The 12,771-nt window shown below is 44.3% G+C and overlaps 1 protein-coding gene across 1 annotated transcript in view; it reads left to right on the top strand.

Moving 5' to 3' along the window:
• The window catches only part of ASB3 (ankyrin repeat and SOCS box containing 3), a 151,104-nt gene that overhangs the window by 88,442 nt on the left and 49,891 nt on the right, over positions 1-12,771 (top strand). Inside the window, exons 6-7 of the mRNA XM_088477995.1 lie at positions 7,861-8,038; positions 11,540-11,737. Coding sequence (XP_088334121.1) covers positions 7,861-8,038; positions 11,540-11,737 — 376 coding nt within the window. The remainder of the gene's footprint in view (positions 1-7,860; positions 8,039-11,539; positions 11,738-12,771) is intronic.

The following is a 12,771-nucleotide window of genomic DNA, read 5'->3' as shown; positions in this document are numbered from 1 at the left end:
ATATCTTGATGGTGGGATCTGGACTCTCTGAAAGCTCCGCAGTGCCCAGTAATCACAAGATCTATATACGCTGTTTCTTGAGCAGAGGCTCTGTCAGGCTTTTATGTATGTATTGAGAAGTTCCACACACAAAGTATACGGTTTGTACATGAAAGGATATTGACTTAACACAGACTGCTTTTATGAGAGTGATTCATGCATACACTCTATTATCCCTGCATGCAAAATGTGGTTAAAATGTAACCATAAGGAAGCTAAATTGCTTTGAATCTTCTCCATGCTGAGGCCATGTTTGCCATTGCTGGGAAAAGCTCCCATTTTTCAAAACCAGCTGGCCTGTGTAATTAACAATTGGGCATAACACGGAGGGCATGCCGCCCCACGCTTCAGCCAAACCTCGCACTCTAGAAACACTCTGGCAACTTGTGCGCGCTGAACACTCGCAGTCTTTTTCTGTTGACACAAGAAATTGCTATGTATTTTATCGATCAGCATTACTAAAACTGCCTGGCCGCCACCCAAGTGTACACCGTTACTCCCGGGCTGAAAGCAAACATAGATCAAACTGAGTACACGAATGAGAGACGGGAGGCGAGTCCAGAGATTAAGGGGCTTATTTCCTAACTGTTGTATTTGCATACAAATTGATTATACAAATTAAAACGCCATATTTACATTTGTCTGATATTAATGAGGTGTCTTCTGTGATTCTGTGATGAAATAAAATCCTTGAAAGGTGGATAATGGGATTTACACTGCCTGAAGTGGTCAATTATTTACTTTTATAAAGTTTATGAAGCTCTTTGAAAACATAATTTAAAAATGTTCATGATTGTGAGGAAAACCAAAAACGGTTTTTATGATGTTCTAGGCATAATAATGGATTGCGTCCTCCCTGCAGCATGTAAATGGTATATTCTTCATCCTGGTATACCAGCCTATGTGTATGGAAAGCCACAGATATAGCTAATAGAATATATTGATGGAAGCATACTGTATGTATTTTTTTTTTCATTTTAAATGAAATTATTATGTAAGCAGTTGGTTAGAGATGGGGATGACAGTAGTTAGCGAAAGTTTAGTAAACGTATGTGATCTCTCCAACGTTCTAGCTTTAATAAATAGCAAAATTACTCTTTTGCTGCTCATACAGTAAAGATGCATTTTTCTTCTGTTTGTCCCCCCTCAGGCAAAAACGATTAAATAGAAATCATATTGAGCCCCAGTGGTCCCATTGCTGATGTGTTTTGCTGTTTACTATTATTTCTTATTATTATTAATCTAAACAGTCTAAAACATAACATAATATAAAAATGTAGTTGATGCTCAAAAGAAAGTAAGAGTCATAAAACACATCTGTAATAATCCTTTAAATGTTATATGTACATAGTAGCTGAAGTACCTGGCATTGCCTGGGTTTTAATCTTCAAGTTATTAAGTTAGGCATCCCAGATTAAGTTAGGCATCCCAGACCAGTTGCCACCCTGGTTTTCATCTAAATCCATCCAGTGGAAAAGCCAGAACAGGCTCATGGGTTAAAGTTCTGCCCAGTGTATACCAACTGGAGGTCAGACCTGAACCTATTCTTCAAGTTATTAATTTAGGTATCCCAGGCCAATTGCCACCCTCTGTAAAGTTTTCACCCAAATCCATCTAGTGGAAGGCCCAGAACAGGCTCCCCGGATTAAGGTTCTGCCCCGCGTACACCAACAGGAGGTCTGACCGGGACCTCAACCCCCTAGTACATCTCCTGGAATCCAATGTTACCACTCTGTGAAGTATTCGTCCAAATCCATTCAGGGGAAGGCTCAGAACAGGCTCCCCAGGTCAAACTTCTGCCCAGCGTACACCAACGGGAGGTCCGATCGGGACCCTAAACCCCCTAAAATCTTGGTAGGATCCATCTGGACCACTTTGCGTTGGTTTCATCTCAATCAGTGCATGAGTGTCCGAATGCATGACCAAACAGACAAGCAAAGAGACCAATTAATTGTATATGTAAGATGTGGAGCAAAATAAATTGCTTTACTCCAGACTTTGCTTGCAAACTTGATTACTGTACGAACATATCAGGCAGAGGTTAAAAGTCCTGTGTGCTATGTTTTATATTGTCCTATGCTCAACTGCTGAAATATTAACTCTTTGGTGGAATACATTCAGTATGTAACACATACGTGCTGTCAGTATTTGGATAAACATAAAGAGATCTTATTTTGTCACTGTCAGGCATCACTAGTAATTAAAGATGACTTTTGTTCACCATTGCAGCCAATGTAAGGGGTACTTAATCCATGCCAGAGTGACAAAGATTAGGTACTTCACTTAAGAAGTCTTCATACACTGTACTGGTACTGTACCTGAGCTCTCCATTATGCAGCAATCACAGAATCTTCTCAGAAAGAACGCAATGTAAAGGACCGACAGCGTTCCTACCAGCCATTTACAGAATTAAATGCATAGTTAATCTGAAAAGTTAACAATACCAAAACGTTTTAATAAAAGATTAAAAATGAAATACTAGAAAAAATGTCACCAACATTTACTCCTGTATGCTAAGGATCAATGAACATTATTTTTAAATATAAGATTATCATAAGTCATATATATGCCTACATAGAAGCATAAAGCTTTTGTGACTTCTAATACAAAGTAGGAGGGAATCAGTATGAATTATCGCCAGACCTAAACCCGGCAAATTAAATGCCGACGCCAGAAGGCCAGCACATGAAGGTCCCGACTGAGTAAGACCCCTAACCCTCCCCTCTCCCCCCTAACCTCCATTAGGGGTGCCCAACCCTAACCTCCCCCCCAGGGTTGCCTAAACCTAGCCCCCCCCTCCCTGCATCCTAAACCAAAACCTCCCGGCTGGGTGCCTAAAGCTAACCTCCCCCCGGTTGTGTCTGATGGTAACCCCCCCTTCCCCTGGCCTAACCCTTCGGGTGGGGTTACTAACGCTAAGTCCCGCCGGGTCCCCAAACCTAGCCCCCCCCCCCCCCCGCGGCTATCAGCTCCAGGCACCCGGCTTACCTACGTTCGGTATGCCGGGTGTCAGGATTTCGGCGTGAGGCGTCGGTATTTAGACGCCTATCATTAGTCCCATGCCGAGTAGGAGATGCCTTTTCCAAGAAACAAACTGGATGGGCCCTTTGAGAGCGTGCGTCTCACTCCTTTCTTCCTTACTCTACTCTTTAGAGAATGTACAAACTCCACACTTATAGTGCAGTTGTCAGGAATTTAACTAATGACCTCAGTGCTGTGAGGCAGTGATGCTAAACATTACACCCACCTATTAAATCGTTCAATTATATGTTCCAGGGAAAAATCGAGTGTACTTGCACTATATTCTTGGAAGGCAGTTGTACGTTTGTAAATGTGCAATTCGACCTAGGCATTGAATGAATGCGGCTGACGTATGTACTATAGGCCCTTACAGTGGCAAAGTAGGCAGCGTTTCCTACGTGGTTTCCTTCATGATTCTGGAAATGCACCCATTCACATTTAGCACTTCTCAGAGCCCCAAATATTTGAATGCAAGCAGCATAATTCAGTCTCTGTAGGCTCGCATTAGCTTCTCCTGATGCAGACTTGCTGCTGAAAATCCTTTCAATCATACTTGTAGCCCTGCCTGCCCACATATGCTGCACTTGCTGTGGGTCCGCTTAGATCATCCATCATTTATCAGGAGATTAAAAAGAGCTGATTTCTTCACATTGAAATGCTACGGCGCACATACCATATTGTGCTTGAATATTCCTAAACACTTGTTTATTGTATACCTGTAACTTACACACACACATATACGTTTGTGTGCGCATTGCCGGGGTTTGAAGACTAGACCCTGAAGTACACCTGCAGCCTTAATTTTTATTTACATTGTCCTCACCTATAACCTGGATAACTATGCAAATTAGGAGTAAATGACAGCGCAGGCAGGCTAATTCTTATACCATTTGTAGTGGAGTATACAGAATCCGGAGCAGACTGCCTTCAGGGGGGGAATGCCGGGACTGGAGTCCCGTTCTCGGACAGGAGGGTGCCCACCTGCAGTGGCACTGTGTGGCTACTAATGATACTGGATCAGAACCTCTATACACACCTTCCTATACCTTCTAATGTCCTGCCTATACCTTCTAATGTCCTGCCTATACCTTCTAAGGATGACGCTAATTTGCGTACGCAGTCATACCATAAATAAAGACTTAGACGTGGAATCTGTGGTTCCAAAGCACAAAGTGATATTCAGGTAAAAGTTCAGACAGTTACACGCAATTTATCAAGACACAATTTAGGCGCAAAAGGAAATTATACAGACCGCAAGTACAGTATACGTACGCAGGCGCTTCCGGACCCAGAGATAGGCATCAGCAAGAGACCCCTTGTCATTCAGCATTCAGCACGAAGACTCAGAACCAGTGTTCGTGCACTCATATTTATACCCCCCCAGAATATACAGGACAATAGGGAAGTCTGTTGCTGATATCATTGGTTCTCAGGGGCGAAGCATCTGTTACAGCACATTTAACAGGCTGGTTCAAACAGACTCTCCCTGCCTCTAACAGCTGGGGGTCTTCCTCTTCACGCCTCTCGTAGCATCCTAACAGTTGTTTCTGAAATACACATTTTGTTGCTTGTAGGCTCTGTGATCCATAACTCGGGAATGCATGATGCGATCTTCCCACCGATAACACCGGAATACTGTAAAAAGGATACGCATCAGTACAACTCCAAACATGACTTGTTTAGCATGTATAATACCTTAGTTATCAAATATCTTTATTTCTCAGCATTTAAACTAACTGAACCAACTTAAATCATATACTTTAGAGCTTATTGAACCTTATGTGTGAATATGTAATGTGTGGGTATTCAGGGTTTGAAATAAGGACGCTAGTTAACTTGGGGCAGATGCGTGCGCATATAGCTAATAAAACAGCGGTTTCATACAAAGTCCTATGCATTCACTAATATGCGACTAGTTAACAGCGCAATGTGTGTATTAATGTGCGTATGGGTTATGATGAGAAATGCAATCGCATGGTGCTATTAGTATTATCGCCACATGTACTAAAATGTGAGTTTATCTAAAATGGCACTTAGACGGCCATTTGCAAAATGGCGTCCTGCGATCTCATTTTCAAGATGGCGTCTTGCGGCCATTCGCAAGATGGCGTCGCCGCGATTAAATCTTAAACTGAACTTGTCTCAGCCAATTATTCAGCTTCGACACTGCGATCAGTCTCCCCTGCTGTTTTTAATCTTTTTATGCTAAGCTTAGCCAGGATCAGAGATTGTGGATTGATTATGCTGTCCGCCACAGTCTGAATGCATTGAGTGCTGAGCTGCTCATGAGCCTGCCAGGCACTCTGCTAAGACTCCGGGGCGGCTGCTGTAAGATGAGACAGTGAGTGAAATGCTAATAATGCATACTGTTTAATGTAAAAGTTTATCACGCAAACACAGAGGGCTGACTAACTACATATTTAATATATGCGGCTGTTGGAAAAGTGATATAACACAGCACTTTGGAAGAGATGAGAGTGACACTGTGTGTATGAAGCCAGCCCCTTAGGCCCAATACCTGTGTAATTTAAGACTGTCCCAGTTTTATGGGATTGTGTTGCCCTGACGAAGTTCAAACCTAGGCAAAAACCTAATCCTGGTCGAACTACACCACCATGCCAAATTTGGTAGAGCTAGGTACAAAACTCTGGTAAAAGGGCAAACAGACAAACACACACGCTTTGCTGCTGATTTTTATATATATATATATATATATATAATATGTGTGTGTGTATGTATGTGTGTGGTGTATATATGTATACTAGCTGATGAACACGGTTTCACCCTGGTAGACCTTAGAGATTTACTGTTTCCATTTAACCACTCCAGTAACAATCATTCTCCTCTATAATAATGCATCCCCTCCCTCACTGCTATAGTAAGACACTACCTTCTCTCACCTGTGTACTTACACATTCCACTCCCTCACCTCTGTAGTAACACATTCTCCTCGCTCACCTCTGTAGTAACACATTCCCTCGCCCTTGTTGTAAGACATTCAACATTCCCCTCCCTCACCTTTGCAGTAACACATTCCCTTCCCTCAACTCTATAGTACACATACTCCTCTCTCATCTGGGTAGTAAAGGACGACGGATTGGCCGTTTGGCCATTCCGCCGTCCTATCTGACGATTGGTAAGTCCGTAGTTGGCCCGATGTGTCGTGCCCGACGTCACAACTGAGCAGGCATTTACATGTGCCCACCCTGTTGTGATGTCAGTCACTTGCAGCAAGTGTGCAGGCAGTTGGCTGACTGCCCATACACACAGCACGATAAGCCAATATATCAGCCATTGGCTAAGCTGCACAGCCGATGCAATATTTCTGTGAACGACATTGTTCACAGACATATCGTCTATACACACTGGCCGACGCACTTCTTATATATCGGCTTGTGTAGACCCAGCATAACACATTCCCTTCCCTCACCTCTTTAGTAACACATTCCCCTCTCACTGCTGTTGTAGGAGAGCCACACCAACTGCCAGCGGCAATTAGGGTGGCAGTTGATGTGGCTCACCTATGTGAATATTGGACTTTGCTGCAGCCATGTTGAGTCAGTCAGACAGTACATTGCACAGGGGGAGGAAATATTTTATCCCTTTTCACCCCTTTAGAAGTCGAATTTTGAAAAAACTCTTCTAAGTGGCTGTCCTTATGTGGTGCTGAGTTTGCATTGCAATCGCAGTGGTGTGGCTTGCTATCACAGTTGAACTGCGTCTGTACGCAGTGTTGCGATTCGTAGTGCATCAGGCCCTTTACCTCTCACTGCTTTATGGACTATATGGACTAGCATGTGCTGGTATAGTTAGGTTCTCAGGAAACATTCGGCCTGATTCAGACCCGGACGATATTTGCGGACGGCCGTTCCAAAAAAGGGGCCGGCTATTTAAATTGAGCGCTCGCTCTTTGCGGTTTGTTGACGCCTCTATGTCTGAGCGAGCGAACGAAAAATGTGCTCGCTATTTTGTAAAGACGCCCCTTTGCCTTCGCATCACACGTCATCTCCGGTATTTATTAGATTAATCGGGAAAATCTAAAGGCATCAGAACTGCTCGCAGTGGTTGTGGTAGGATTTTCCTACCGCAATCACTGCGAGCAGTTCAGGCTAAAAGACAACCAAGTGACGTGGTCGATGACGCTCCTTTACTAATTATGCACTCCCATTAAACGCCCTTTTGACCGTTAGGCACGCCTGCGTTCGGATCTCCACTCCCCCGTTTTCAAGCACCTTCCACTGTTACCACCCACAAACGGTACATTCTGTCAATCAAATTAGCAGCCCCTCGCTGTTTTGCGAGCGCACGATATCCGACCGCAATGACTGGTTTGCGCATTACGACCCATACGCATGCGCAGTTGTGCGAACATCGCTCAGAGCGAACGAGCTGCTCTGAATCAGGCCCATAGACTGTTACCCCTGCAGGAGCTCCCCTACAATCTCATGTTTTAAAGCACTTTTATAAAGAGAAAAATAACACCCTACAAATTTGGATTCTATGATGAGGCTGCTGTTTGGGACGCTGCTAATGTCACAAATGCTAATACTGCGCATCCCTCCGCGCTGCATGCAGCATGACACGGTACTTCTTCTGCAAGGGTATACTGTACGCTTCGAGTTTGTGCCAGTTACTGAGTAAAAACTAAAGTAAATCTGCTTTTAAGTGAATATAAAAATTAACGTCACCATATGCTGACCGCGTCTGCCTCATTAAAATGGCAGTATTTGCTCATGAAGCTAATTTTTTTTCGGAAAGATTTGCAAACAGCTTTCTATTAAAAGCTCTATAATGTGTCAGGTGCTGATGTCAACTGCCAAGCCAAGGACAAGGCGACTCCATTATTCATCGCGGCTCAGGAAGGCCACGAGAAATGTGCAGAGCTGTTACTGTCTCAGGGAGCCCATCCAAACCTCTACTGCAATGACGACGGCTGGCAATTGCCAATACACGCAGCTGCGCAAATGGGCCGAAGCAAGTAAGTCGTCTGATATTTGGGCTTTAATTAAAGAGTTTAGTAATCACATAAGGTCATTAGAAATTGATCGTTTCCTGTAAAATTGTAATTTCTAGTCCATTCCGACGAAATATATTTTTTAACAGATCGGAAGCGTTCAGGGTGCAGTAACGAGCGCACGTGTTGTAAGAAGCTAATAGGTATTTAATGATGGAAGGATTTTGATATTTTTTTCCATGTTTTTGGCAGGGAGAGGTACGAAATCCATTTAGGTAGTGCAGATGAGCTAGTAAAATTGGGGAAATGAGCAGGGAATGAAATGAAGGGCTTTCATCAAGATGCCATTTTTAGTATTATGCGTAAAATGAAATGGATATCTATTTATTTAATTAAAAAAATATATACTACATTTATATTTTAGGGATGGTGCACTGAAATCATAGAACGGCGCTGTCCTGGCATACAGATGTGTCCTCATACCCCTAGACTCAATACGCCATGCGGCGCGAGACGCCTGGTGCAAGGGAGGCGCGCTGAGCGGTATGGCGTTTTTTTTTTGCTCGAAAGTGCGTCTCCGTTATAATCGGATGGGACAAAACCGCTTCACGAGACTGCACTGATTCATTTCAGATGCAACACTTGTATATTTGCGCGCGGTGAGTCTAAATCTGTATACGAAACACAACGGAACTTGGCGTGAAAGAAAGCCGCAGCCGCTGTATCGTGCCGCTTCGTATACAGAATCAGACTCAGACCTGGCGCGCCGAGAAGGGATGTTTGGTGAGTTTACAGCAACAGTGTATAAGACACATCTGTAGTTTTCAGTTATAGGCATTCATAGCAACAGTTACACCTGTAGGCTATAAAATACTATACTAACCCAGGGACATTTATTCTCCACTATTCGGTCAATTTCATGTCACCCCAACAATTCATAGGGAGAGGAGTATGGCGCCCCCTAACCCTTCTCTTAGCACTATATTTTTAGTTTCTTTTTGGAAGTCCAAATGCAATTGAATATAAGATTAAATAAACTATACTCTGTACAGTAACGCCAACCTACTACCCTTCACCTTGGCATCACTAGATACTAGCAAACGATTGGCCACATGAATGCTGGTTCAGATCACAAGATGGCTGCTTCCACCCTGTTTAGACAAAGGCCCTGATTCAGAGCCGGATGCTCTGACAGAGTGCTCGCTCTGAATCAGGGCCGTCCCTCCTTCATTTTGGAGCGGCCTCCTGGCCGCTTGCATAGCTGTGGGTCACCACCCACAGCTATAGTGAGCGGCCAAAATGATGGTCGCGATGGTCAAGACCATCGCGACCATCGGGCTTGCGACGAGACCCTTGTGGTAGGGTCTCGCTCGCCGCAAGCCCAGGAGTGCTTTTGGCTCTATCAGAGCCAAAAGCACTCCCACTGACATCACTAGTGATGTCAGTGGGGCTGGACCCAGACGGTAGGCGTTCCCACGGGAACGCCTCCGTCTGGGCAGCCACGCCCCCGGCACGCCCTCCAAAGGGGGCGTGCTGTCAATCACCATCGACAGCACGCCCCCTTTGGTGCGAGACCCTTAACGATGGCTTGGCTGTCGTTATTCGGGTCTCGCGCATGCGCACGACGGAGCCTCCTCCGTCGTGCGCATGCGCACTTGGGCACCATCGACCCGCTTGCGAGCGCTCAGCGCTCGCGAGCGGGTCTGAATCAGGCCCAAAGTGCACTGTGTGCTCTTTTAAGTCTAACACAAACTTTTCTGGAACATTACATCACACTGAAACGAGGTGTGGAATACCTGCAGTGAAAAGGATAGTAATATGTGCAAATGTAATGTTCTCATCCTTAGCGTGTTACTAGGCATGAGAATTGCTATACTACTTCATTGTTTTCTATAGCTATTATTAACATGCCATTCCTACTTTTGTGCAAATACACCCGGCCTGTGTAGATAAGTGCATGTGCACTAGTGGTGCAAATGCTTACACCCTCCGATGAGAGAAGAGAGGCGGACTAACGCCAACCTTTGCCACATACTGATTAGTACTGCTCCTACTTTTGGACATATATGCATAAACATAATAAATTGGGTGGGGAGGGCACAGAGGGTTCTTTTTTCCATTGGAATGAGCAGAATTTGTGCATCATCTTACAGGATGTATTATGTATCTTCTAGCTGCACCTCTGTCTAACAAGCAGACTCATATGTGCACTTCAGCCAGTGCAATAACAGAAAGTTTAACAACACAAAAAGCACACACCAGTGACAGTACGGACGTCCCCTCACTCTCCTTTTTAATACTGACCATTATTTTAGGACAAAGTGTAAAGGTTTATGTTAATAAAGGGGGCTACCCTAAACTGATTATAGGTTGGACTTTGAAGTGATGCCCACCTATGTGCATTTTCAGTTAACGCACCTCCAGAGGGTACAAGCAGAAATTAGCATTAAATGCTGCCTTGGGGTTGCTCGTGGGTCTGTAATTGAATAATTCTGGGCACTTTACCCAAGAAGAGAGACCATGACACAACCCGCAGGTACAGATGTGTCCTCCTACATCTGTCCTCAATACACCACACAGCGCGGCTTGCCTGGCGTGAGTGATCCGCGGGGTCCTGTGCAACTCTGCTAGTGCCGGGCGTTTTTGTTGCCAAATGGGTCCGTGTGCCCCTGGCAAAGTAAGGGACTGGCGCCCCCTATTGGCATTTAGTAAACAGACACCATGGTGGCTGTACAGGCAGTGATCGTTCCCTCGTCGTCCAGCACTGATGCTTCTGACTGAAAGATCAGCAGCTGCACAGACTTTTGACAGACTGAACTGGCCGTGGATGGCACTGCCAGCCAGCGGCACCCCCTCACCAGCCGGCACCCCTGGCGAGTGTCATCCTGGCTAATAGGAAGATACGCCGCTGCTAAGTTGCAATTTTATGCGACTATGACACACCAGAAGACTGTGCTGATTAATTTGATATGAGACACGTGTATATCTGTGTGCACCTCAGTCCATAAAAACAAATTGGCGTGGAAAAAAGCCATGGCCACTGCATCATAGCACTTTGTATGCTGATTCGGAGACTAAGGGGTCTATTTACTAAGCAGTGTTATGAAACAGTGAAAAGTGATAAGGTGCCAGCCAATCAGCTCCCAACTGTCATTTTTCGAACACAGCCTGTGAGATGACAGTTGGTAGCAGATTGGCTGGCACCTTATCACAGAATTATCACTTTTCACTCTGTCTCATAACACTGCTTAGTAACTAGATCCCTAAGTCGCTCACAGATATACAAGTTTTGCATATCAAATTAAGCAGCACAGTCTCCTGGTGCGTCCTAGTCACATCTACAATTCTACTACATACGGCCGGCACTAGCAGAGTCTTACAGAACCTGGCGCACCAAGAGGGGCTATTTGACGCGACTGCAGCAAAGATGTGCGAGGACACGTGTAATTGAATTCCGCCCCATAGAATTGTTACTGATAGCTGTTATTGCTGTGTAATGCTCGGCTGTTGAATATGTATTTTCAGGATTCTGGGCATGCTTACGGCAGTCACAGATCGTGTGTGCGACACCGGGAAAGATCAAGTGAGCCCCGTGTATTCTGCCGTCTATGGCGGACAAGTGGAGTGCCTGGAGATGCTACTAGCCGCAGGGTATAGCACAGAAGCCCAGGAATGTCCGCTCTTCGGATGTAAAACACCCATGTGCATGGCTATTCAAAGAGGGTATGACCATTCTAAATTGTCTGTATTTTCATTGGATGCTGCCATTTTTCTGCAAAGTCCGTCACCCCTCTTACCCGCTGCCCTTGTTGGAAGATCTATATAAACTGCAATAGACTTTTTCCAGGCTCCTGTTATATGTTAATGGATAGTCGCTTTTACCTTTTTTATGTTTATTTCCACCTTAAATGAAGCATAAATTACTAGTAATAAACATTTCTGCACTCACATCTCTTCAATTCAATGGCGATAACTTTTCTCGCACCTTGTTATAGGGCTAAGTATACATGATTAGCTTTTAGCAATAGCAGAGGACACAGAACATGTACAGGCCATTAAAACTAAAATGTACAGTAGGTGAAAAGCTGCCAGTGATATTGACAAACACATTTGTAAAGGTTTTAGGAGCTTACTAATGGTCTTTATTTGAAACACAGCTGTCAACATTGGAGAAAATGTTATTTTATTATGTGCACCAACATGTCACAAATGGCGCTGTCAGCCAAACAAACTGATAATGGAGAATATATATATATTGGTATATAGCAGGCTAAATTGTATTCACGTGGTTGTTCATGAAGTCATTATGTCGGCACTTGAATTATCGAAATGTCAATGGTGAAAATGTCGACATGGACATAATGTTGACATGGTTGAGTGTTGACAGCCACAATGTTAACTGTTTAGGTTTAGGTAGGGTTAGGGCTCTAACACTAAAATTGCTATGTCGACATTACGACCATGTAGTCACAAACTACTACTGCGTTGGCTGATGACCTCACATGCGAGCCAGTGAGTGCTTCACCGAATTATATAGCTGCAGTAGCCCCGCATTGGCAGAACAGGTTATCCAATGAACCCATGAAAATTTGTTCTGGGATGTGTAGTAGGTCGTAGTCAGACCAGGAAGCTGGGATTATGATCTATAATGGAAAATGAAGAGGTTTCATATGCACTACGTAGAATGGGGCAAGTGCACTGTAAAGTTACATACATCCCCGTATATGGGCAAATATACACTTCGGGAGCATTTACGG

This window comes from Taudactylus pleione, unplaced genomic scaffold, assembly GCF_031769625.1.
Source record: "Taudactylus pleione unplaced genomic scaffold, aTauple2 ptg000206l, whole genome shotgun sequence".
Classification (NCBI taxonomy): domain Eukaryota; kingdom Metazoa; phylum Chordata; class Amphibia; order Anura; family Myobatrachidae; genus Taudactylus; species Taudactylus pleione.
Note: the sequence above shows the minus strand (reverse complement) of the source record. Positions and strands in the feature narration are given on the sequence as shown.